The sequence below is a fragment of the Electrophorus electricus genome, chromosome 14 (genome assembly GCF_013358815.1).
Source record: "Electrophorus electricus isolate fEleEle1 chromosome 14, fEleEle1.pri, whole genome shotgun sequence".
NCBI lineage: Eukaryota > Metazoa > Chordata > Actinopteri > Gymnotiformes > Gymnotidae > Electrophorus > Electrophorus electricus.
Genome location: NC_049548.1, coordinates 6,532,464 through 6,558,710, shown reverse-complemented (window position 1 = coordinate 6,558,710; position 26,247 = coordinate 6,532,464). Strand labels below are relative to the sequence as shown.

At 40.6% G+C, this 26,247-nt stretch overlaps 2 protein-coding genes across 3 annotated transcripts in view; both read right to left on the bottom strand.

Moving 5' to 3' along the window:
• ndst2b (N-deacetylase/N-sulfotransferase (heparan glucosaminyl) 2b) overlaps positions 1 to 4,973 on the bottom strand; it is a 44,418-nt gene extending 39,445 nt beyond the window's left edge. For both annotated transcript variants that reach the window (XM_035533373.1, XM_027010424.2), the window contains exon 1: positions 4,846 to 4,973. The gene's annotated coding sequence lies outside the window, so the exon portion shown is untranslated. The remainder of the gene's footprint in view (positions 1 to 4,845) is intronic.
• Positions 4,974 to 6,486: 1,513 nt separating this feature from the next.
• Positions 6,487 to 24,691, bottom strand: si:ch73-127m5.1 (neurotrypsin). The gene is made up of 14 exons (XM_027010462.2): positions 24,313 to 24,691; positions 20,761 to 20,803; positions 16,090 to 16,332; positions 15,611 to 15,749; positions 15,268 to 15,446; positions 14,000 to 14,147; positions 12,865 to 13,043; positions 12,558 to 12,699; positions 12,007 to 12,218; positions 11,092 to 11,233; positions 10,538 to 10,819; positions 10,241 to 10,363; positions 9,013 to 9,293; positions 6,487 to 8,849 (listed from the first exon to the last, which is right to left on the bottom strand). The coding sequence occupies exons 1-14, from the start codon at positions 24,382 to 24,384 to the stop codon at positions 8,515 to 8,517; spliced, it is 2,520 nt and encodes an 839-aa protein (XP_026866263.2). The 5' UTR covers positions 24,385 to 24,691; the 3' UTR covers positions 6,487 to 8,514.
• Between the last annotated feature and the right edge of the window lie 1,556 nt (positions 24,692 to 26,247).

Here is a 26,247-nt window from a genome sequence, read left to right as displayed (position 1 = left end):
GAAGCTAAGCAGTGCACTTGAATGCCTAATCCTACAAGTAGAGAAGACCTGTGCCATTTACGGACTGCGAAGTTGGTGGATTTTGGCTTCCTGACATGCTAAGCTGAGCGCGTAACAGAGTGATACCGGATTGTGGTGTTCCAAGGAAGCTGACTGATCCAAATGTGCTAAACTGAAACTAGAATTCTCTCACTGTGCTCTGGTGTATGCTACATGAGTTGAGCTGTGGTGAAGGCTGAAGACTGATCTGATACTTTGTACAAAGACAGATGTCAGAGCACATGGAAAGTCAGCAAAGCTGTCGCTGCTAAAAATGAGAAAAGTAACAGCTACAGGAGGTAATAGCGTCTCTTGTCACTGCTTTACTATCTAAGTGATTACATGAAAAGTATAAGTTCACTACTATTTAAGTGCTTATGGATTACATAAAGCATATATACACAGGACATAAAACTAATCACACAGACTGGTTGTATGCCAGCTGTCTTTGTTATGTAGAAACAAAAACAATATACTTCACAGATAAATGCAACATCAGCTTTGTATATACTGATATGCATTCATGGTTGTTTTTAATTTAAACATCTTATTTGTTGTTTTTTATTCACATATCACTAATTGTGTGTGTATATATATATACATATATATATATATATATATATATATATATATATATATATATATATATATATATATATATATATATATATATTCATTCAAGTGTCCTTATTCGGAATATTATAGTTCTGAGCATGACAATTTCAAATTTATTATTTTTGGAATAAAGGGAAAATAGGAACCCTACTTTACCAAAATATAGGATACAAAAAATAAAATTTGAAAGTAATGACGATACAGCTTAGCACAAAGTTTGTTCCTCAAGTCAGTGCTAAGCACAACCATTGTCACATAAAGAGATAAAATGGAAGAGACTCTTATCTGAGAAGCATATAAGACTTATTGTGCTTCTAGTTATGGCCATCTACAATTTCTCTTCACTATATGAGGAAACAAACATGCTATTTCATGCATTTTAAGCAGGCTGAAATGGTCTGAAAACATCCACAATGCCTGTGGAAATGGGGAAATGATGGATTAGTAAACTTGTCCTAAGTCTGTATGTCTAGAGGAGATGGATATGTAAAATGCCTTCATTCAGTTCCCTTCTTTGTGTTCTATATATATTGTGTGGCACAGGTGTAGGTAAATTACAATTACCTGAGCCTCAACAGAAGCATTTGAATGTGTGTCTGCCACTGACAGTGTTCAAATGGCAAATAAACTTTAAGTTGACTTGAAAAGAGGGATTAATTTGAATTTCTTTGCAATGATATGCTGAAAAGGTGTACCCTGAAAAAAGGTATTTAATTTAAAAAGACACAAGCTCATAATCAGTAAGTCAAAAGAAAGGTCTAACAAAGTTGGAGCCCTTTATGAAGCTTCATGCATATGTGTGATACTGAAAAAGTCTGAATTTTAGCAACCTGTCTAGCAAGCTTGGATGAGCAATTGATTACGTAAAAGCCCATGCTGTGTAAGAAAGACACTCTTAGCCATTTCTCCAGTGAGCTGAAGATGCAGAAAGAAAATTGATTCATTCAAGTTAACTGATTTTGGGTGGGTGTCTGCATTATTCAGTGCAGGACATCATTAACCATCTTGCACAGCAACGCACAGAAACCAGTAAAAAAAAGGCATTTTTACATAAGAATAAATAACTTACTTTCATAAACCATGATGAAAAAATGTGATGTAATCTGCAAGAATAATAATAATAATAATAAAATAATAATAATAATAATAATAATAATAATCTTTCACAGCTTCAGCTTTCTAACTGCAGAGCAGCAAAACCAGACATCAACAGATCACGAAGGCAGTGGACCCTGTCGTCTTGTGGAACCCCAGTGTCCTATTCCATTTTCACAGGCCCCAAACCCCCAAAACCTAAGACCTAGCAGAGAGAGAGACTATGAGTGAAAGAGACAGGGCATGTCAAACGGGAAAAAAACAGCTCCACATTTTCCATTTTCGTCTAGAAATGAAAAAAAAGCACATGCATTATGGATGCAAGTTAGCCAGGAGCATGAGAATTTGATCCCTAACCAGACCAGACAGCTCGTGGTTCCCTGTGGAGCCCCTCCCCCTAACTGTTTCTTTTTCTGCCATCATCCATCCCACACTGCCCAGCCCAAGGAGCTGGGTCCAGGCCACAGCCAGCGCACTCACAACCAACCTGTCCAGTCTCTAAGGCCAGTAGCCAGGGGACATTGAAAAGTGCTTGCCTCCTTGTTTCAGACTACCTACCTTGAGGGCCCCATGTTAAAGCTAAAATATTCTCCTTTAATAGCCTTCCTGGTGCTATTTTTTGGCCCATTGCTTATATGAATTTTAATCACAAAAATGCTGCCGATGCATTAACTATGGTGAACCTAAAGCAACCATAAAGCTGAGTGCACAAGATTAATATTTACAGCATACAAGTTCCTCTTACATGCACACTGCAAGTCTGTCTACACAACCAGGACACATCTGTGATCAACACCACAGGTTCCTGTCGGTGGAGCATTCTGATTGACACAAGCCTTAAACTCACTTTCCAGATGACAAGATGACTCACATGACTTTTGACCCTAACCCACTGGAGTTTAGGAAGCAACCTAGACAGACAGAATTATATCCTGAAATATATGCTTAATAACAGTTTGATAGGATAGGGCTTCACTGTCTATAACCACACAAATGTCATAACAGTACAGGACAAAAAGAAGGGGGGGCAAACACTGAGAAAATTGTTTATGCCAGCAGCTGAAATGCTGCAGATGGAATTAAGGTTAAACCATAGGTTTGGATTTGAGGGAACCCTTTTAAAAATAAGTAAATAAATAAGACGACAAATGGGTCAGGGGTTCAACTATGGCCAAGCATTTAACAAAGAGAAATGAAAGCAATGTGCCCTTCTTAAAAGAACAAATTTCTCAAAAACAAAAACCCTATTGCATAATAACATTATTTCTTAGTTGCCACATATTACGTGGACTGAAACAGAAGTTTTGAGAACTGCAGAGGACAATTGGTTTTATGTAATATACATTTAAATATTAGTGCTGTACAAGAAATTACATTTATATAAATGTTTATTTCTTGCTTCACCATAAACCACAACTGTTTAACTGAATACCATTGCACTCATTGAAAAATAGTCCTTCAGACTTCAATTAACAAAATCAGGTGTCATGAAAAGTAACATAAATGACATCATACAATCTGAGGCAACTCAGTTGTAGAAACAGTCCACTAGCCTGACCGAACAAACCTCAGACCTGGTTTATACCATATCTAAGCTCATCTTACAAATACTCATATAGCATTAGATAAACCAGGATTCAACACTGGCTAATCATTTAAACTAGGTGGTGAAAAAAACAGCTACATGCCACTTTCAGTTTCAAATATGTGTTTGTGCAGTGCACATTAATGTAGATGGTTCCAACATGTATGTGTGTGTGAACGTGGGGGGTGTTGCTGATTACATTTTTTAAGAGATGGATCACAACCTTGAGAATGGTGCCTGCAGGCACCACTATTTAATTATCACCAAAGTTATCAAAAGCATCAACACAGCCCTCAGTGAACAGTAGTCATCGACAGGTCTGTTCCAGCACTCAGTGGACGTGTGAGTGAAATTAGAGTGTCCTTTTTATTCCCTGTTTTAATAGCTATTGACGGTAATTATATAAGGTCAGAGATAAGATGTCCCAAGAAATGACTTCTGCAATTATATTTCAAACACTGCCTGAACCAGTCACTGACGCCAGCTTTTTTGCTCACAATTGTATCGTGTTTTCTACGTGTGGATAGACCCTGCATCCTATGACCAAGGGTTGTATACAAACCACATTATGATTAGGGTAGACGTCAGACTCCCACATCATACGATTAATATGTCGAAAAGTCAATGAGTTATTCAAAGTCTTCGATCTAAATAAAGCATAGTACACGCTAATAGTCGCATTCATTTGCACAGTCCTGGAATTCCCGAATGCATGATAAATTAAAATAACCATGCCAAAAGCTAAATTAAATTGAAGACCCATGCCAAAATGAGGTAATTAGATAAAAAAGACAATTACTACAGTGATGGCTGCAGTCCAGCTAAATGCATTTCGAGTGTCTCTTGACACTTGGCACAGTATCATAAACTAAAATGGAGTTAATTAATCTGACTGTTACTAATTACCATAAAGTAAGATGTCCATAAAATTAACTGGATTTAAAGGGCTGGAGCAGAGGTAACGTTTAATCTAGAGGGGTTAAAAGTTGCCTAAATTGGCTACGAAGTGATTCCACACAAACCACCAACCTACACTGTTAGTTTACTCGGGTAATCAGATAAAAACAATAATCCAATCGTATGGAACGTGACAGTAGCGGTCATCTTGGACGACTTCCACTGAGGAGTTCGTACCAAGGCAATGAAACCGTATGTACTCTTGGGTTACATTATAACCTCGAAAGCAGAATAGTTTAGTTTGGGCAAAGATTTTCTTGAACCGGAACTTTGTGAAATTCTAGACATATATCGTCGTAAAAATGATTAAATCTGTGAATGTTTTACCTAATCTTTACTAATCCTACCTGAGCAAGTTAATTAAATCAATTGTGGATAAATCATTAAAAACGCAGAAGGCAAACGGGATGTCTTTCACATCACTGGATCTGTTTGACGTGCCACATAGCAAATGAAATAAAGCCAAGCAGATGTATATGCTACCGCTGGACTTCCAATAACAAAATAACCTTATAATTTACGCGTGTGTCGCCATTAGACATGTATCTACTTACCGACTAAACGTCCACGTGCAAAATCTCAAAAGGGTTTCCCGTAAATGTTGTTTCATTTAACACAAGAACTTTGAGATGCTATTCTACCGCATCCTGCTTCGCTCCGCCATCTTCACTAGCTGACGAATAAGCGCAGCTGATAGGCGCTTTCTGAACGGGTGGGAGTGCGGGAAGGCTTCAACACCACAGAGCTCGAAGTTAGACTCACGGTTTACTTTAGCTATCTCACCTAAGAAACCTAGATCGACACGTTTTTGCATGAGAGTTGTTAAAACACAGCTTCGGATTGTGTGTATTTATTTATCCGAATCTGCCTGCTGTGTTTTAATCTGAATTGCCTTCGGTGTTTATGCCTGCATACTTTTATGATATAACCTAACTAATTTATCCTACATTACACTATATGGAATTTGTGTTATAAACCATCCTATACTACAATATATGGATTTTGTATTATAATTTAACCCATAGTCCATTACACTATATGAGATTATGTCTTAAAAATCATTCATAGCCCAGTGAACGTCGCAAAAACACCATCACTTAACCTTAACAATCCAAACAATTTTTAAAAGAACGTCGTTGTAAATAATAGATGTTTTGAGAAAACAGGCTATATGGAGAAAAAAAAAGGTCCACCTTTAATATTTTATAATCTTCCACAATCACCCTGTATTTTTATTCCAAAATCACCATTGCTACTTTTATCTCTGAAATAGTGAGCAATAGTACATAATTTGATCTAAAGGCAACGCATTTAAATTGAAAATAGGATACATGTTAGGCCATACAAAATATGAAGTTCTGCAATCAGTTCTAGTTAAAATAATATTTTCAATTTGGTATCATCAAAGCAGACGTTTTTGATGCCATCTTTCGGTCCCATTGTGTAGTGCAGCCAACAGATCGCTGAGCCAAATATATTAGAAAAAGATAGAAGGGATTCTTAAATTTAAGAAGCAGATTAAAAACAGGGTTCTTAAAGCAATTGCATAGGGTTGGAGTTTATATTAAACATTTTATTTAATATAAAAGACGTTTATAGGGTGAGTTAGGTTGGGTATTGTGAGCAGTGTCGTGTCCCCCCCAAAAGTGCCTCTTTAATCTGAGAAGCACAGTAATGCTTTTTTTTTTTTTTTTTTTTTTTTTTGAGAAATGGTAAAGAGAGGGACATTAAGTCAAAAATGCAGGTTATGGGAAGAAATTCTTAAACGGGAGGAGCTCTTAAACCTGAATAAGATTAGGTTGATGTAGTTACTTTGCACCCAAGTCTGCCTCTGAAACGTTTTCAATTTAACACTGAACTGTGCAAAGAAACATGCCACAAGAAAAGAGTTTTATTTTGGCACCTGTCACACATGAAAATATCCAAAGCATTTTTACAGAGCTTGCGGAAATTTGACATAAGACTGAATAACATCACATAAATTTGATTGCATGACATGCAACTGATATGTTGAAATCCCTGGAAGCTAATGGCCCTGTTTTCTATAGCAAATTTGAAGTCCTGTGGTGGACAGAAGTCTCCTGAGGGCCAGATCACAAAGACATGGCTTCTAAAGATTATAGCAGGCATCACCCCAAACAATCTAATATAATAATATCACCTCAGTTGACAGAAATCGGGGGGGGGGGGGGGGGGGGGGGGAGCTCCAAATGCAGTATTATTTGACCAAATCCATATTAAAAGAAAGAAGTTCTTTCACATCTACTCTCATATGCATTTGTTGGCCACTATGGAATGTAGGGGAATCTGGTACTCATAGAATCATGAAAGCAGATGCACATAGGCCTATGGAGACACAAACGTTATATTTAATGTTAAGGATGTTAATTATGAATGTGGAAGAAATAATTTAATGATGGATTGGAAATCACTAAAATAAAATCACTAAAATTTGTAAGACATGGCCTGTTTCATTGACTCAAGGGTTGATTAAAGACAGCATTTTGTGTTAAGAGCCAGAATACATCAGTACTTCTTGCACGCCAGTTGTGCATATTTCCAGCACGAAGATGCATCTATTAATTAATAAATGACAATTTATAGGTAAATCTCTATACATCTAACTAGTGTACTCCCATTCAGATCCACCCATGAGCAAAACCTCTTATTGATGCACAACAATGGAAATCAGGTTCATATTTAGTCATTTGTAAGTTATACCACACACACTCTATGGCCTTTCCTCTCAGAAGAAAAGCTTGTGCAGCATAAGAATAGCTGCATCTCAATTACTTATTTACAGTCTATATGCAGCCAATTATTAATTAGTAAATCATCATATTTTACAAAGCCCTTAACACTCTATCCCCTGTATTAACTGAAATGCAAAATGAATTGGATGAGTTAGTGCATTAAACAAAACCATATGCCGTCATTTAGATGAAACTGTATGCTTAGAGAATTTTAAAAATAAAGGACACACTTTATAACCCTGCTACATTACAGGACCTACAATATAGCTGAAATCCAAGCAAGAAAAATATACAATATTGCCACCCACTGGACAATCAACACACAGTTGATACAACAAAGAATAGTAGCATTAAGACATGTTACAAAATAAAGTGACCTGAAATTGGCAAATATAAAATAATCTTCCCAAAATGTCTTTAGATTAGACAAATTAATAGTTACAGTTCAAAGGCAATACTGAAAATGAGAAACCTTTTAAGTTTCCCCCGTCAGACAAAGAGAACTGGCAGTAGCATTTATGCCCTAAAATATGTAAAATGACACTTTGGATGGTTTTCAAAATGTCACAGACAAAACCAAGTACACTATATATGAATTGAATTATGGCTATTACCTATTCTATATTCCTTAGTCCCTATTCTATTACACTATTTAGTGTCTAAAACATCAAAGAAGACGGTAACAAAACAGATTCCACTTTGTCTTTTGTCTCTCAGTTTTTTGTTGCCTGAATGCAGGACTCTGGCACATTTCGAGGTGTTCAAGGAAACTTAGTGGTTTTTCTGACCTGTTGCTAACTCTGAGCTCTAAACACAACCTCAACAGTTTATGACCACTCTATTAATCTAATGTATGTCACAACACTGAAAAAAAAAATCCCACATAAGAAAACCGTGAGTCTGAACATCACCATGTGTATCTAGTGAGTGATGTGGCTTAACAGTATTCAGTAGCCAAAGGGTTAAAAAAAGGGATCTCCTTTTCTTTTTTCCCCCCCTCACTACAGGAGAATTATACCTATCCAATAAATAAATATAAATAAACTTGCTCACACTGAGCTGATGCTGCTGTTCTCTACCATGCAGAAGAACCGCAGAGCCGCACTGAATGGCTTTTCAATACAATACACACATTAACATGCACTGCGGCACCCTCTCAGCACTACGACATGTAAATAATTAACACCTACCACCCCTCAAACTTCACAACACATCACTCACCTTGCATTTCCAGAGGGTAAGCAAAGACTAAATGCTATGGACCAAGACCTCTAAAATGTTATGTACCACCGATATCAGTTGAATGAGTAAAGACAGAATCGGTTGGAGTAAATTCCAAAGGGCTTTTGCAGAGTGCAGGGTGCTGAACGCACATAGCAGTGTATGGATGGTGCCTTATGCCTTACGGCACATGTCCCTCTGTGTGTGGAGTCCAGTGGCTTTCGGTGCACTGATGGTCTGGGGAGAAGTTCAGTGCTGTAGTGGGGCAGTGCTGTGCGTCACCTGCTCGATCCACGGCAGGTAGCGGCTCACCCGCGCGTACACACCTGGGAAGGAGGGCTCACCGCAGCCGTGGCCCCAGGAGATGACGCCCGTGAGCACCCAGCGCCCAGCCTCACCCTGGCATACCAGAGGACCCCCGCTATCACCCTGGCAGCTGTCGGCACGCCGGCCAAGGTCGGAGGTCATACTGCCGGCGCACAGCATACTGTGGCTGTTGAAACGTTCGCTGTAACGCTTCTTACACTGCCATGAGGGCAGGAGAGGAACCCAGGCCTGCAGGAGAGTGTGTGAGGGCTTAGTGTCTTAGAGACAGAGAGAGAGCGAGCGAGAGAGGGAGCGCAGTTGGGGGATAAAGAGGACAGAAGCACCGTTAATTAAAAGGAAAGCAATATATCAAAAAAAGTAAACAGAACAACAACAACAACAGTTTCACTTATGAGCTCTTCAGTTCACGGCCCTCGTTACCTGACATGCCCCAGCCGGTGATGATACAGGAAGCAGGTCTTTTGCCCCACTTGCTGCCGGGAGCAGGCAAGCAGGCAGCGTTGGTGTGGGGGTTGAAGGACACACATTTGCCCTCGGCTCCCTTGAGCCGGACCAGAGCCACGTCATGCTCCCAGCTCTCGCTACTATACTTCCTGTGCACCTCCACATGCGCAGGGATGAGCATGCGTTCAAAGTCGTCCCGCTCCTCTGTGTGGAAATCCCCCAGCTTCACTACATACCGAGACGCGTCAGTGCCAAAGCTGCGACAGAGAGGGAGACATTGGGACAGAGAGACAGAAAGAGTAAAAAGAGCTTCCTAATAGTCAGTGCATCATCACTAATATTTACTGTCAGAGTCGACAATAAAGTGAATACATTTAATATTACATTTATGGCAATTGGCAGACACTCCTATCCAGCACGACTTACAAAAGTGCTTTGTCATTTACTCATAGAATGCATCCTAGCCAGTACAGTAGGTTAGAGTTCAAGATATCATTGAATTTGAATGCTGTTTAAATACAGGGATCAATGCTGATGCCTAGAAGTGCAAAACACATAAGATCTCTCTCAGGCAACAATAAGTGCAATAAAGAATACCCTACAATAAGTACTAGAGTTTCAGTTACTTGACATAGGTGCAGGATCAGTGGTCATTCAAATATTGCATAAATAGATAGGTCTTCAGTCTGTATTTGAAGACTGCAAGGGAGTCTGCTGTCCGGATAGCCAAAGGAAGTCCACTCCACCAGCTTGGAGCCAGAATTGTCTTGATGCTTGTCTTCCATGAGACTTGAAACATGGTCTCTCAAGCCGAGCTGTACTTGAGGTTCGGCTCGGGCTTAGACCATTAACATCATGCATGAAGGGGCTGGTCCATTTTTGGCTTTGTAGGTAAGCATCAATGTTTTAAATCTGATGCGGGAAGCTACCGGAAGATAAGCAAACAGAGCGGCGGAGTGACGTGTGAACTTAGGAAGACTGAAAACTAGTTGCGTTGCTGCATTCTGGACAAGTTTTAGAGGTCTGATGACTCTTGGGGGAAGAATACATTTTTAAACTAGCAGACCTTCTAGACTTTGCACGTTGGGAGTAAAAATAAGGAAAATGCTCCTTTAGCTTGTAAAGTGCCACTGTGTTATAGACATGCAACATGAGTGTTTACAAGTGTAAGTGTAAGCTTGTGTCCAGCAGGTGGCTCTCTCACCGTTTGAAACAGTGTGCAGCAGTGAGCAGCCAGCAGGAGTTGATGAGAGTGGCTCCACAAAGAGGCTGGGATCCTTTAGACTGCGATTTGAGCCACAGCGACGCCTGCCATGGCCAGTCCCCCCTAACAGCCCACACACGGACAACAAACAAAGAAAGACGTAAATAAATGGCAGCTAAAAGGGCAGCAAGTGTCCCACTACAGAAGGCTGCAAAACCATTTCCCAATGAGCCCAACAAAAAGGCATGGAAACAGGATGATAACAAAATATGCTCCAAAGAGTGCATACACGGTCACCTAAGAGACTTATACCCGCCGACAATCCTCTTGCTGCGTCTTTCAGCTCCGCCCCTCATGCCGCAGGTGGGAGTACCCACCACAGCGATGTCAGTCTCCGGCTCAGGAACGTAGTCACACACCACACCTGCATCCTGGCTGTGCTTACACACATGGCTCTTCAGCTCTTTAGCAGGACACTCTCCCAGGGATGCCTCTTTGCCTGTGCACCTCACATTGGTCAAGTGGACTGGGCCCTTCCCAGCGCCAAAGTAGCCCATTGGCCGCACCTTCGATATTCCGCTGCAAAATGGAAGAGATGAGACAGGCAAAATCAAATGCACGTCCTGCCTCTTTCACAGCAAGATTTCATATACGATGACTATGCCAGGTTTAACGCAACAAGGGTCAAGCAAGAGTCACTCGGTATAAGGAGCATCTTCAGCTACATTCATGTGCACTTTGTGCCAGTGACCGGGAGCAAGTCAACTGCATCCTACAGCCCCCAAACTAGGGAAATTCCAGAGCAGCCACAGGGTCATCAGTGTGACCAGTGAACAAAAGGTGAACCTTACGTGAATCCGAGCTGTCTGCAGATCACAGCAGCGCTGACATCATTCCAGCCATAGTCACAAATGCTGCCCCACTCTCCATTCAGGAAGACTTCCACCCGGCCCTCCTTCCTGCCCTCTCCAGAGACCAGGCGCACCAGAGGACCTGCAGGTACCCAATCACGTTCAGCAGCCACTCGGGAAGATGCCGGTTTTATTAAGAAGCTTAATAGCATGCTGTGAGCACAACACTTCCGTTAAACTTTTTTTTTTAATTAGCAGCATGACGCAACGCAAAGGGGAAATGTGTTAGCGAGAGAACAGCACAAGAGTCCCCAAAGGATGGCAATTTACACACAGTGCCTTCAGCAAAAATTTCTGGATACAGCACGCTTCACAAATATTTAGTAACTTCAAATCGTACTCATGGCTATATGATGGTGTTTATAATTCCTGCACATTAACATGATGAGGAAACATGAAATGATTAGAGTAAATGCTATGGACTGAAATAAATGTCATCAATAGTTGTACAACACAGTCAGATACAGCGATTGTAAAAACAGTAAATAATGTTGTGTTCTGTTACATAGCCAAATGTCAGCTGGAGGGCTTTGGTCACCAAGGACTACAAATGGCTTTATTGAAATTCAAATAGAAATCTTTATCGACAGAAGGGAGTGCTCATGACACTGAAATACTGCATGTATTTATTCTGCCCTTTAGCCCACTGTCAACAAGTGACATTTAGGTTCCTGTTGAATTTTAAAAGACAACAGAGAGGTATACATATACCCCCCTTCCCTCTCTCACATTCACACAAACACATGAGGGACTGGCCTGCAGTGTGTAGCAACACAAGGAGGTGTTAAAGCAGCTTAACATGCAACTATTTCAACATATACGCGCGCACACACACACACACACACACACTCCTACCGGTCGTTTCTGGGGCCGGAGGAACCTCGTTGGTCTCAGCTCTGTGGCAGCGGACACCCACGTCCTCACTGTGCGAGCAGTCATGTCGTCCCCACACACTGTGCTTGCACTCCAGGAGCGAGGACTCATCACCCTCACACTGCACGTCATCGAGCAGGATCAGGCCCACACCCTCTCCAAACACACCAGCAGGTGTCACCTCTGCACCACCCCTGCAGAGACATTTACCTTTTCACTACTAACTACCAACACACAGTAAAAGTGAAACAAAGTGGGGGCTAGGGAGCATGAGCTCACTGGCCCTGCCTGTTCTGTTAGCACTAACAACATTAACATCTGTGGGTAAAGTGCTCTGTTTCCTGTTCGGCATTCATGTGTTCAGTATATCTAAGAATGTATTCTAAAAGATTAAATTGCCATCTTGTGCACTTTAGACAGAACGTACAGACTCTACAGATTATAATAAACCCTTGCCAATTCTTTCAGTAATAATAGTTTCAGAATAACAACAACAACAACAACAACAAAGAGTTGGCAGCCAAGGGTAGTACCTGAATCCCAGCTGTCTGCACACCACCTGTGCATGTTGCACTACCCAGTTGTCATCACACACCGTGCCCCAGTCTCCAGCGTGGTACACCTCCAGGCGGCCCTCCCATGGGTTATCTCCATCCACCAGTCTCACCACACCATCTGCAAGATGCACCGAGCCAGGACATGGCTGCAGGTCTACTGTTCTACCAGATGCACTATGTACCATACCAGATAAAGCCTCTATTTTTCAGCATTTGAATGCTGTGTATGTGTGTGTTTGTACCAAAGAACTGTGTGTGTGTGTGTGTGTGTGCGTGTATTGACCTGTATAGGGATTGCAGGACACTCCAGCATCCTCCATGTGGTCACAGTTGTGTTGCTCCCAGCCACTGTGAAGGCACTCATCCAGGGAGAGTTCATTCCCTGTGCACTGCACAGCATCCAGCTGTATCCGCCCACCACCCTGCCCAAAGTGTGCCCACGACCAGGCCTTTGGGATTCCCCTGGGTGTAGCCCCAATAGTCACATGTACACATGCAAAATACAAAATCACCAGCTACTTTATTAAAAAACAAAAAAAACAAACAAACAAAAAAAAAAAAACTGTACATCAGCATTGCAAAGTCCATATCTATCCCACTATGTTAGCCACACTTCATCTCTTCATCTGGGTGAGTGTCTGATAACAGCAACTCTGTTGGGTGCATATGTCTGACTGGCAGACCACTCTAAAACAGCAAAGATGTGCAACAACCCTAGTAACACTGCTGTTCCTAATACACTTGTCCCATGGCAATGCCACCACCCACCCAAAAGTGGAGAGTATAGACTTGTCAACACACCATGTATACCAACAAAAGAGTGTAGAATACACTTAAAAAATGCATGTATATGATAGGTGCATCCAATAGAGGCCAAAGAATGTAGGTAAAGGCTACGTGGGTAAATAGAGCCCTAATGTCATCTTCAGACACATTTAGCCTTCTCTCCTCTGACACAAGATTTGGAGGAAAAACAGAAGCATCAAGAATACAGCACACTTTCTGTTCTTTAAAACACCACCAAATGAAATCATAGATTACACATTTTAGCTGTTGTTTAATTCAGTGACTTGTTCCCTGTATCAACTAAAAGGTTTGAATCCTGAGTAATGCTAAAACACTACCACATCTCTGTAAACAGAGTAAAAATATCACAACATAATATCAATTATTCAGTCTTGCCATCCTCTTACACATACGTGCAACAAACACACAAATAAGAGTGCGCGCTTCTGCACTGGGCTAAAAAAAAAAAAAAAAAAAAAAAAAAGCCAAATGTTTTTGAGTTGAAAATACCGCAGTGGCTATATAGAGAGGGTCAGGCTTTAAAAAAAAAACCAAACAGTGACTCTGAAAGCACCTGCAGGGTGATGGGCACCGTGATGGGCACCGTATCATGTCCAGGGACTTGAACTCACCCTAGACCGAGCTGTCTGCAGACTACCTCGGCATCCATGTCGTCCCACTGGTCATCACATATGGTTCCCCAGTGTCCATCATGATAAACCTCCACCCTCCCCTCAAAATCCTCCTCACCCCCTACCAATCTCAGAGGGGGGCCAGGGCCTGAGGAAGACGCCAAAGCAACAAAACGCAAATCACAAGATGCACATTCAGTGCTGGATAAAATTAAGAGATCACTGCAAAATGTGCAGTTTCTCTGGTTTTACCATTTATAGGCATGTGTTTGAGTAAATTGAACACTTGTTTTAGTCCATACTCCACTGTCATTTCAAGCATTTTATCTGCATAAAATGACAGATGTTCAAAATAACAAAAAAGATGCAGTTTTCAGACCCCCAGTAATGCAAAGACAACAAGTTCATATGCATTTTTAATCAACACAGTATTTTAACTTAGTAAGAGGTCAGAAATCAATATTTGGTGGAATAACTGATCTTTAGTCACAGCTTTCACACATCTGGGTATTCTCTCCACCACTGCACTTTTACATTGCTCATTAAATAAGATTTGGTTCAGGTGATCACTTAATCACTACCTCATTAAGTAGAATGAGGCGTGCTTCAGTCAACTGCACTGGGATGGACTCCATACATATTAAAAAAAATGCATGGTGATGTCTCTGCACTTTTCCAGAGCTGTGTAACCACATGTATGATGTTCATAGGTAGCAGTGATGGCAGAAAGAGGCATATAGGCATTCAGTACAGTGAGCGATACTGAAGTAATATGTCACATAAATGCACTTTAAGGTATTATATGTGCTTTTCTGTCTTGAAAATGCACAAGTATAGTGGAATGGGCTAATCAAAATGGATCTGTGTCCTCACAGCATGAATTCAGGAAATCATGAGCCAGTGCTTTCTAGCCATTTCATATTCTATAGTATAATCTGTTCCTTATATACTTTTGTTATTGCTCCTTTCAGTCCTCCACTGAATATCTACAGCATGTATTTTTACATTTGTGATAGCTTCTCATATGTTAAACATAAAGTAAGATCAGCACAAAGTGTTTAAGTCTTATCCAGAAAGGGAGATTAATTAAATCATGTGAAAGACCACAGTGGAGTCCTCCTATCTGTCTTGTTTACTTTTCTGCAACTCTACACCCTTCTTCCCTGATACACACTTTTTCTGCATGCAGCCAGGACAAAGCTCTTTTTATGCAAGCATTTCTGTTTGGGATGTCACAGCTTTCAGAGTCTCACTTCAAGCCTACTGACCTTCAGGTGGGGCACACACCACCCCAGCCTCATTGCCATGGCTACAGTCACTGGTAACAAACTTCCTGCTCCTGCACTCCAGGACGGATCTCTCGTCACCACGGCAGCCGAGGCGTGCATAGTGGAAAAGGCCAGAGCCAGGTCCAAAATAGGAGTGCTGAAGTGCCGTGCCGATCTCACTGCAACAGGTAAACATACACACACAGTCAACAGAAAAAATAGACTAAAATGTCTACAGAACTGCAGTGAAGTGCAGAGACATATCTTAAATGTTAACAATAGCAGCAGTTGACATGGTTTTCTTTTAGAAATACCCCCATTACAGTTAGTTTGCTTGCCATACCCCAGTCCAAGCTGTCTGCAGACCACACTGGCGTCACGGTCAGTCCAGTGAGTGTCACAAACTGAACCCCACTGACCATTCAGGTATACCTCCAGACGTCCACTCTTAGAGGAAGAGCCGCCCACCAGTCTGACTGCACCTGAAGGTGGGGGAGGATGAGATGAAATGAGATGTTCTAACAGACATAATAGAGTGTCTTACTATTAACATCACAAATTGCCATACGACACATTCACCTTGGTAGAACCTTTTCGAGTGTCAAAGATTAATTTGGTTTTCAAAAATAGTACAGCTCTGAGTAGAAGTAGAGCTTGGTCTGTTTATAGCCTGAAGCTAAATATCCACTCAGTCAAGATCTCACTTCAAATCATGGTTTAACAAATGAGAAGCAAAGTAGACCTATTTCATCTTTCTCTTGGTAAAGTGGAACAGAACAATCTCAATGGTCATCCATGTCATTACAGTAGGAATGGCTTTACCCTGGTGACAGTCACAATAGGCCCAGCCTATGGCGCCAGAGCTCTGTCTGAAGAAACACCAGGGATTGGATTCACGGTCAGGATTCCGGCAGTAGCTGTGCTCTCCCAGACCTCTGCCAGGGTACTGCTGCACATAATCAGGGAACTCAGTCCACTTCAGACAGGGTGAGCCCGAGTCTGTCTGAGACACGGTGCCATTGTAGTAGCCCAGTTCAGTAAAACCTTCTGAGCATGAGAGAGGGCCTGCAAGAGTGAAAAGGAAATGTAAAGATGAGACAAGATCCAAACAAAACTCAAATAAGCAAAAACCACATATAGTCTTTTGTACCTGCAGATCTTCTGATTGTAAAAGATGTGTGTGTGTGTGTGTGTGTGTGTGTGTGTGTGTGTGTGTGTGCAAAAAAAAAAAAAAGTAAAGTATTCACATTGCTCTACAAGCATTGAATCAAGCTGGTTTCAGCAGAATCCTCCTCCATTTCAGAAGTGAAACACACGGTACGCAAAAAGCACTGCATACTGACAGTTGGGGCATATGCAAAATAGGTACTGGAAGCAAGGGCTGTCTGTGTGACCGGGGAGCTTCTCTCCTACACTACACATCACAAGTAAACAGTGAACATCACACTACCTTGCAGGCAAGCTAAGTGCAACGACAGATACGTTTCTGGGTAAACAGGTCATCAATAAAAAGTTGCAGGAGCTAAACGATTCACATATGCAACTCTGACATTAAACCACTTGTATACTAGTAAATTCAACTGCCTGCTGGTGAGCATATGGATGTGTTATATTATATATATATACACACACACACACACACACACACACACACACACACACGATTCCTCTGCTAATTTAAATTCTAATTCACCTTGATTTTCTCTAAATAATTTGAGTCCAGAATAAATCAGCATAAAAAAAAAAGCTTAAATTTTTTGCACAGGTCGAGACTACAGGTCTAGACTTGCCAATTGAAGCTGGCTGGCCATGAGCAGCTGGAAGACCTGGGGGCTTTGTCGTAGGTCTGTGTTTATCTCCCAGGAACACTCGCTTTGGCTTGCACAGGACTTCTCCAGGGAAGTTGGACAACTGGGCCCTCATCCTGCTTTATCCCCAGCATAAAGGATGAAGGATTACACAGGAATCTGTTCCAGAATGCTCCAGTAACCACCTTTAAACTCACAGTGCAAGTCTTTCTGCCAGACCTTGGTAGCTCATTTGATTTCAAAAGTTCAGAATACCATGCACAGGGACAGAGTCCTGGAATAAGAATAAATGCCATGTGCCTAAAGGACTTCATAGAATTAGCTTATTGTAGTAAATTGGTTTGACTGATTGCACCACTTTTCTTTGTACGAATCTCTCTCTTTATACACTAAAGAATACAAGGCAAAGTTGACAGGAAATTAACAGGAAAACGCTCACATGCAACGTGGAGTGGAAAATCCTCAAGAAGCCATTTTCCTAGCGCCATATGGGCTGTGAAATGTTGCAGGCAATGCACAAACAACTCTTTTTCCAACACTCAGCACAGACCTTAAATGTCAGCAAATTTTCTGAGTTTGGTGGTAACTTTCACAAAATGTGCTGGATGGAGATGCATCATTCAAAGACAGAGAAAGCAGGGTTGGAGAGGATTCTGCATTTATTAATTTTCTGCTAACCCTGTAATTTCTTCAACCCCCAAATCCTTAACAACATGAGCCAGCAGTAGTCACACTGACACATCTTGCCTTCCACCTTTGCACAGCCTGACAAGATGCACAACTGACGGACAGAGGAATGCAACATTAATCTCAGGTGTGACTGGCATGACTTCAGTAGCACTGTTTGCACTTGCTAAGAGAGAATAGATCTAAACAAGATCAGACCCAAACTCACTAAAGATGTATAGTGTGTGGGTATGCAGAGCAGCAGGGAGATAAATGGAATCCTAACCAAGCCTAAATGGACCAATTGCAATCAAGACAGAACTGAATTAGAGGTATTAAAACAGAATGACTGAGTGCGCTCTCAAAATGAGTTGTGCCAACTTGAACACCAACCTCCAGGAAATTGCTCATTGCATTTCTATTTAATTGGTTGCACAAAGATGTGTGGAGCACAGCACAGTTGTCGATAAAGCAGGCTGCAAGAAAACCAAACAAATGAAAACAAATAAATAACCAGTTCTCATTACAACCTAAATCAAATGGGTCATCAAATGGGTCAGTATCTTAGAAAATAATTTATAGAACAAGCAGAAAGAGTAGATGGAAAAGGGTTATTAGAATAAGGAGAATAGAATTAAAATTGGAAGAAAAGAGGAATGCCAGGCAGTAATAATAAGAGGGGCAGGGCATCAGGCCATATAGAAAGAAGCAGTCATGCTGACTCAGCAGCTTCCAGCCTCAGCGTCTGATTCCTATCTCAGTGCATTAGTTCAGCAGTGAAATGGCTGCTGGTCAGGATTTTCTCTGCTTCTACAGCATGGCAGCAAGAGAGCAATTTCTACTGATGGCAAAACTCTAAATAAGAATGTTCCACAGATACCATAAAACTGAATGTGGAGTAGCCTTTATTGAGTCAAAGCTTGTCCTGAGAAGGGAGATTTTAAGAATGATTAGTCACAATTTAAGCTACCTTGTTTTAACCATGGATAGTTTAACAAAAGCAGACATGACTCACACTGAGTCACAGTTGTCTGGGTTGATTTGATTGGCTGGGGGAAAAAAAAAAAAAAAAAAAAAAAAGCTGACCCTTACAAAACCTCTTTTCTCAAAAAACAGAGGTCTGATCTCACTCCAGCTATGCTAAAGGTAATGTAAGCTAATACATGGTAAGCATACATCATGTACTTTAGAATTGGTGTATTGTTGCACAAAATCCATTATTAGAATTCCATTCAACTTTAGATTTAAATCTAGCAACTAATATAATTCTTTAAAAGGTTTATTTAGCACTGCCAAAATCCCTGCATATAATTCCAGGCTACTTGAAGTAGGACTATCAGTTTCCACAAAGCACAAGGTATGGCTACAAACATGCATGCAGGACCACCCATTTCTCAGATGTGATTGCTGTACTGCTGTGGTGACATTCTTCTCCATTTGATCTTAATTTAATGCCACAGTGAACAGAAACAGGAACATGTGCATGCAGACTAGACACAAGGTGGGCGATGAAACATCAAAGCTGTCAGGGACGCAGGGCTGCCAACGATGCGCCCAGCAGCACTGAGGGGATGGACCTGGGCCCTTCATGTTTTTCAGAAATAAATACTGAGATCAGGTCAGAATATCAAAATTGTGAGACACCAGATCCAATCAAAGCTGAAATTAACACAAAAAAAACCCACTAGTTTGTCTTTGTTTGAATTGTCTTGAATTGTGAAAGATTCCAGTTTCCTTTTTGTGCTTCACACTACAACTCCAGGATCAGGCAAATGCAGTTGGTGGGGAGAGCGAAAACAGCAATAAAGGCTGTATATGCATGGCCTGTGGGTGAGCTCTAGTCTCTCTTACAAACGCTCCACTCCTGTGCTAATGGGAGAGCAGCAGCGGAACGAATGGCAGCAGAAATCATGTCATTTACTCAAAACATGTGCGCAGCATCCTGACACACACACACACACACACACACACACACACACACACACACACTTTCCTGTGCTCTGCACAACGGGACTACTCATTCTCTCTTCCCCCACTAATCCATTTCCTCCCCACAATAAATATTCGATACGGTTCATACAGAGCACTGCCATGGGCCAAGTGTGTGCAAGCTAGCGCTCAGTGTGGGCTAGGCCTACAGTAGCAATAGTGAGAACCGCCAAGGTGATAAAAATGTATCACAGGTTACGTGTCATGCTTATGTGCATGTCTATGTCGCAGTAACAGTCAACAGTCTTCATCTATTATTATTTCCTTTGTAAAGCCTCATGGTAGATGTTGGAAGTACTTGAAACAAGTAAACATGTGAAAATAAATATAATAAAAAGATGGCTTGAAATAGAAGAGAAACAAATTTGTTCATTTTGGTCTGAAATTAATGGCCACAATGGGAAACTCCCCTAGATCCAGGCAAACAAAACAAAAAGACTTTAAAGTTCAAACTAATTCCTAATGCTGATCCCTTTTCGTTTGATGTGTGCACATTGCTCCTGGCACAGGCTATGTGGATAATCTTTTCTTTGGACCAAACACAAATCATTTAATCTGAGGCCTATCTACTCTGAGTTTTATGCAGCTGTCTGATTGGCTGGCGCTGGCCGGGCTGCTTATCAATCTTGATGCAGTGACATCAAAGCACTGCAAATCATTAGCACTGCAGGACTGAGGCTGGAGAATTTCATGCTATTGAGCCATATGAAGGAAGGAAAGAGAAAAACCTGACAGACATCAGCGTGAGATGAAACACCATCATGGGGCAGCTGCCCTCATCAAACTGCTAGATGAGCTATTGCTAGCAACAAGAATCAGCCGATAACAGCAAGTAAATGTCATGTCTTGAAGCCATGTGAACAGTTAAGCATGATTTATGCTTATTCTTAGGGCATTTGCTCTCATTCGGCTACAGTCGGTCCAGTTAGCTAATATTAATAGCATTGTATTGCTACTCTTACAGACTTGATAAATATATAGTGTTATATTTTGTCAAGCATTGACATTAACACAGAACATCTTGCCTCACCTGTATTCTGAACTGTATTCAGGTAGCTGTCATCACCAATCACCTGCAGGGAGAAAAAAATATGCAAACAGTTCAGATGAACGAAGCTGACAGAATTATGAAGCGATTTGCTTGGTGTGAGCTCGTGCCTGTTTCAAGAAAAGGGGAGTTTTATCTTCTTCAATGTGACATATTTAAACAGTGGTGCATTCTCAGTCTACCCACATTCTCAAATGGCTTAGGGGAAGCCATGACAATCTTCACAGTCAGAATTATACACAACAAAAGTGTCTGTTAAAATGTTTAACTCTAGACAGGTTATCTACCTTTTCTCTAGATTACTGGTGGCATACTTGATGGTACGAAGGGTCTAAATGACCTAGATCATTTGCTTGTCTTATGGATTTAGGAATTAAGTGACACAAAAAGTGATGACACATATGGTTCAATATTCCCTTTTATTTTCAGGGGGAACTTGTAAGAATTAGATTGTTTAACTGAAAACCTGCTTTCTTATGTCAATTGGTAAATTAACTAGCTATAATAATAATAATAATAAACTGGCTGAACTTGATTCTGTTTTTGTAAAAAAAAATCCTATATTTTTTTAATCTAAAAAACTGAAAAAGAACCAGGCAGAATGGATCTAATGTCAATTAAAGTTACATTCATGCTTGCCAGTCCCCCTGGCCGAAAAACATCTGCACTTATGAATTACTGGGAGTCTGCAATTGTGGATTTATCTTTAGATCCTTCATCTTTAGACCCTTTTGTGATTAGCCTAAAACTGTCAATAGGAGGGGGAAGTCAGGAGTGACAAACGTGTACATCTGAAAATTCAGCCTAAAACACTGTTTGAGTGGCAGACTCATCTAGATCAGTCATCAGCCCAAATAGTTAGTCTTTCTGCATTCAAAAATCCTGGCACAAATTTTGGGACCCCTAATCAAGAAACATTGGAGCAGTATGGAGAATGCAAATAAGAAAGCAGCGATTTCTAAAATTCCTTTGACTTGTATTTCATTGGCAACAGAATGAACACAAGATGTTTCATGCTTTGTCTGATCAACTTTGGTCAATTTAAATTGTAAATATACAACCATTCCTGCCATTCAGGCCTACAACACATTTTTTAAAAAATGGTTTGCGGCAATTTAGGAATAATAATGAGATAAAATAATTAAATAATGGCATGATTTTAAGCAGATGATGTCAGCAGGTGATTTTAATCATGATTTTTACAAATGCAGCATCCAGGAACAGCCTACCCCTTTAGGAGAAAAACTGACAGAGTAAATGGCATCTTACTAATGAATGTGAGAAATACTGAAATGTTTAAAAAACATTGTCTTGACAAAGAAAACCAGGAAGGCTTTTGGATATTTCACAATCTGTGGTGCTTAGAGGAATTAAAAGACTCAAAGAATCTGGAGGAATTTCATTGCATAAAACGCAAAGACACAAGCCTAAGCTGAACAAGCATGATCTCTGATCCCTCAGATAGCAAGCCATCGAGATCCGCAATTCATCTAAAATTGATATAAACCACGTGGGCTCAGCATTACCCTGGCAAACATTTGTTAAACACCACAATATGTGGTTACATCCACAAATGTCAGCTAAAACTGTACAGATAACATTATGTTAACTGTCTCCAAAAGCGCCATCAATATCTCTGGACTCGGCAGCATCTGAGATGGACCACTGTACAGTGGAAATGTATGCTCTGGCCAGGCAAATCAATATTTGAAGTGTTTTTGGAAGAAATAGACACTGTCCTCCAGACCAAAGAAAAGGGCCATCCAGTCTGTTGCCAGCAACAAGTCCAAAAGGCAGGGTCTATAATGGTATGGGATTGTCAAATCCCTTGGCAAAGGTAACTTGCACTTCTGTGACAACAGCATTAATGCTAAAAAGCGCATAGTGATTTGGAGCAACATATGCTGCCTTTATAAAAACATCTTTCCCAGGAACAGCCACTAATATGCCAAGAAGGCAATGCAAAACTACATTCTGCATCCATGACAAAGGTATGGATTGGATTCTTTATTGAAAGAATCAGGGTTTTGTTTTTTTTGTTTTTTTACACATTTTTAACAATTCATGAGGCAAGACGCTGAATGTACTGTTGTATTGTTTTCAGTGTAATATAGGTCAAAGATTTTCTGAGGTAGTACTACATTAATGTACAAGGGCCAAGGGCACTGGGGAGTGAACAAGGCACTAGCAACTTAATTGTGTTACACAAAGATAATGAGCCTCAGTTATGAGTTGATGTCTGTGTTCATATCAACACACTCTGGTCAGTTAAATCCATAATTGCATCTGCCAGTCCCCTTCTAAAGCAGCAGCTCGGAAGAAGACAGGCCCTTAGCAGATGTGGTACATCCTGACAGAAAACAAACAAAACACCTTAAAAGGAATACCCACCGGCTCCCTGGACAGAGAAGTAAAACTCAATATAGATGAAAGACCAAGAGTATAAGATTCTGACATCTGATAACAATGACACAAAGAAGCAAGATGCCTTGACACCATAGCTCACTACTGTTTTACTGTGATCTGTTCAGAACAGCCAAAGCTAGACTTAACAACTCAAACTCAAATAGAGAGAGAGGGAGAGCGAGAGAGAGAATGAACTTTAAACATTATGTCTTGTGCATTACAATAGCTCTGGAGACCCCACATGGTAGCCTACTATCTTAACAATGACAAGTATAGAGCTAACTTAGCATATTATTCATTAAAATCTTCCCATAGTACTGGAGTTTCACCACCCTAACAGATTTTTGGATACAGTAGCCCTGTTTACAGTGGAGCAAAGTAGAAATGATACAGAAATTCTATGTTTTACATTTATATAATTAGAACACAAATATGTCTAGAGTGGGAAACACAAAGCCATGTGAGCAATACAGTTGCTAAGATCATTCAATTTATAAAACCTGCTTGTGCACATTTATCTTCAGAATAATTTTTGATCCACATATACTGAACAAAATGTAGAATTTCCCTCCCTTTCAAAAGCCACAAATGATAAGCCATAACATTTCTAAGAACACTGATTAAATTCATTAGTCTTTCACTTCAATATGTGGGTCAAGGAGTTTAATTTTCCGAGGGTTCCTTTTGGTCTGCTTTGGTCATTACAGCACCATTAATCAAAAAGAAATTACAAACTATGACCTGGATTCATACAAGAAATAAAAAGGTAGGGTACAGTGGTTCCCGTGTATAATTAAGCAGAACCCTCCCATGTAAACGACGTTTCCTGTCTGCATGTTTGTTGCCGTGCCAGGGTGGAGGCGATGCCTGAATCTATTCTATCCGCGTGCCAGCGTTTTATTGAACAATGACAATGATACAGGATGCTGCAATAAAATTCAAACTGAAGCCTAGATCTGCACATTGCATTAACGCTGGAAGGTAAGCGCGACCACAATACATGACTTTAATTGGGTTTCAAATGGGTTATGATAATTTAATATATTTTTTCCTCACGGGAAGGAGGCATACAGCGGGGAGCGTATTTGTAACATGCACTAATTGAACATCCTGTAAATCTTAACCTACCTCTGCGAGCGCCGGTAAATAGAAGCAGAACACACTGATCAAGGCAAACATCTCCCACACGCTTGAATCCATCCCTATCTCTCGCTGCGGGTAGGTGTCATTGTCCGGGGTGGCAGTCCACTTCTGTAATTTTGGGGCAACTCCAAGCCAAGATATAGCTGAATGGTATCTGTGTCTAACGGTGTCAGCTGCTCAACTTGTGGGCGCGGCTTAAACCCGTTAATTTCTGAAGGAGCATTCGTCGCTCATATAAATGCCTCCTCCCTGCCCTGCCGCAGGTTAATGTTTGACGCTCACTAGCTGATGCGACGTAGTGTCACATATGCACACCCACTGGAATGAGCCACGCTACTCTACGCCTGTTCTGACTCCCCACGTTTCGCACCCCACAGAGCACATATTTAATTGTACAGTCAGGTGCACCAACCACGAGCTGGGGGTCGCTGCGCGCGTCATACTGATATACGGCAATCAGCAGAAGCGGAGCTAGGCTACAGAACGGAATAGAGCTTAAATGCGCGCACTGAAACTAAATTGCGACAAGATGAAACATAGCCTGCCATTTTAAACAAACGGGTTAACATGCTGGACTTCTGTTAGGAAATAGAGAGTGAAACGTCTTTCAAAATATAACCTTAAACTTGTGTTTAACTTCCACATTAAGCTTGTGTTAACTTGTGCACACGGATCCACCAAACCCGCAAGGGTGTAATATACAAATAAAGAGCTTTAAAACTTTCGACTCATTCCACTTGGTAAACTTTAAATGTAGGCACTTTTTCACCTTGTATGTAGATCATTAATATTCTGTAATATTAATGCTGTAATATAAAGCATTAAGCATATTTGTCGCTAAAATATTGGCTCGTTCATTGTTAGCCTTAGGTGATTAAAGACGAGGCAGAAACTTTTCTTTATCTATAAGCAGGGGCGTCGTTAGGGGTGGACCTTCAGGGTTTTCAAAGAAGCTTAGAAGCCACGGATATTTCTATGCCAGCCCGGATTTTTTTTCCCCTTGTATTAAAGCTTGAACTTTGAACTTTAAATACATTTTAAAAGTTACGCTCCAGTATGCAGGCACGGGGCTCTGCCTTTAGGCCCCACTAAGCACGAAGACAGAAGATAGACGACGTCGATATGTATGCTTTCTGCCAGTAGGCGCATGGGGTGGATATTTTACACATTTCAGGTTCCTGAGAGACAAGCAGCTAATTTATAGAAATGTAATTTATATAAAACTGACTGTTTTTAGATAACGTTAGTAAACGTGAACACGTGAATTAATATCGTTATAATGCTGTCGGCTCGTACGTATCTTAAATAGGTGTGTGTGCGTGTATATATACACTCTTCACGGTGAAACACTGTCTTTGTGGAATGATTGATAATTCATTCTCAACTTCTCCATTTAAGGTAATATTACTGAAAAACGTTTTCACACGCCAAAGGTGCACTTAATTACTGCTATAAAACTGTGACCCTTGACTAATTGACTGTCCATTGACTGTCCATTGTACAGGAAATCATTTCAAGACTAGGTTCAAAAGTGCGGTTCTAGAACCCCGAATTTTAAAAAAACCCTAACGATGTTCCTATCTGTAACAACATTTTTGTCCTGTAACATCTAATTGTTTAAATCACAGATCTGAGCATAGGCATACAAAAATAGATTATACCAAAATAAGTTTGGAATAAATAACAAAGCACTAATTTTTCATTTCCTGTTTGTACACCCTCCTTCCATTAAGCATATCAAATAAATCACAGTAAAAATCATGTGGAATTAACTATTAAGTTTTCTTTTTTCTAAAGATTCAAACATGTTTTCTCGGCAGAGCTTTCCACATACTTGTTACTGACTCATGGTGCTGATAAATAAACATCTGCTAAATTCACCCTCCATTAAAACAGTATGAGGTTTTTAGGGATAAGAGG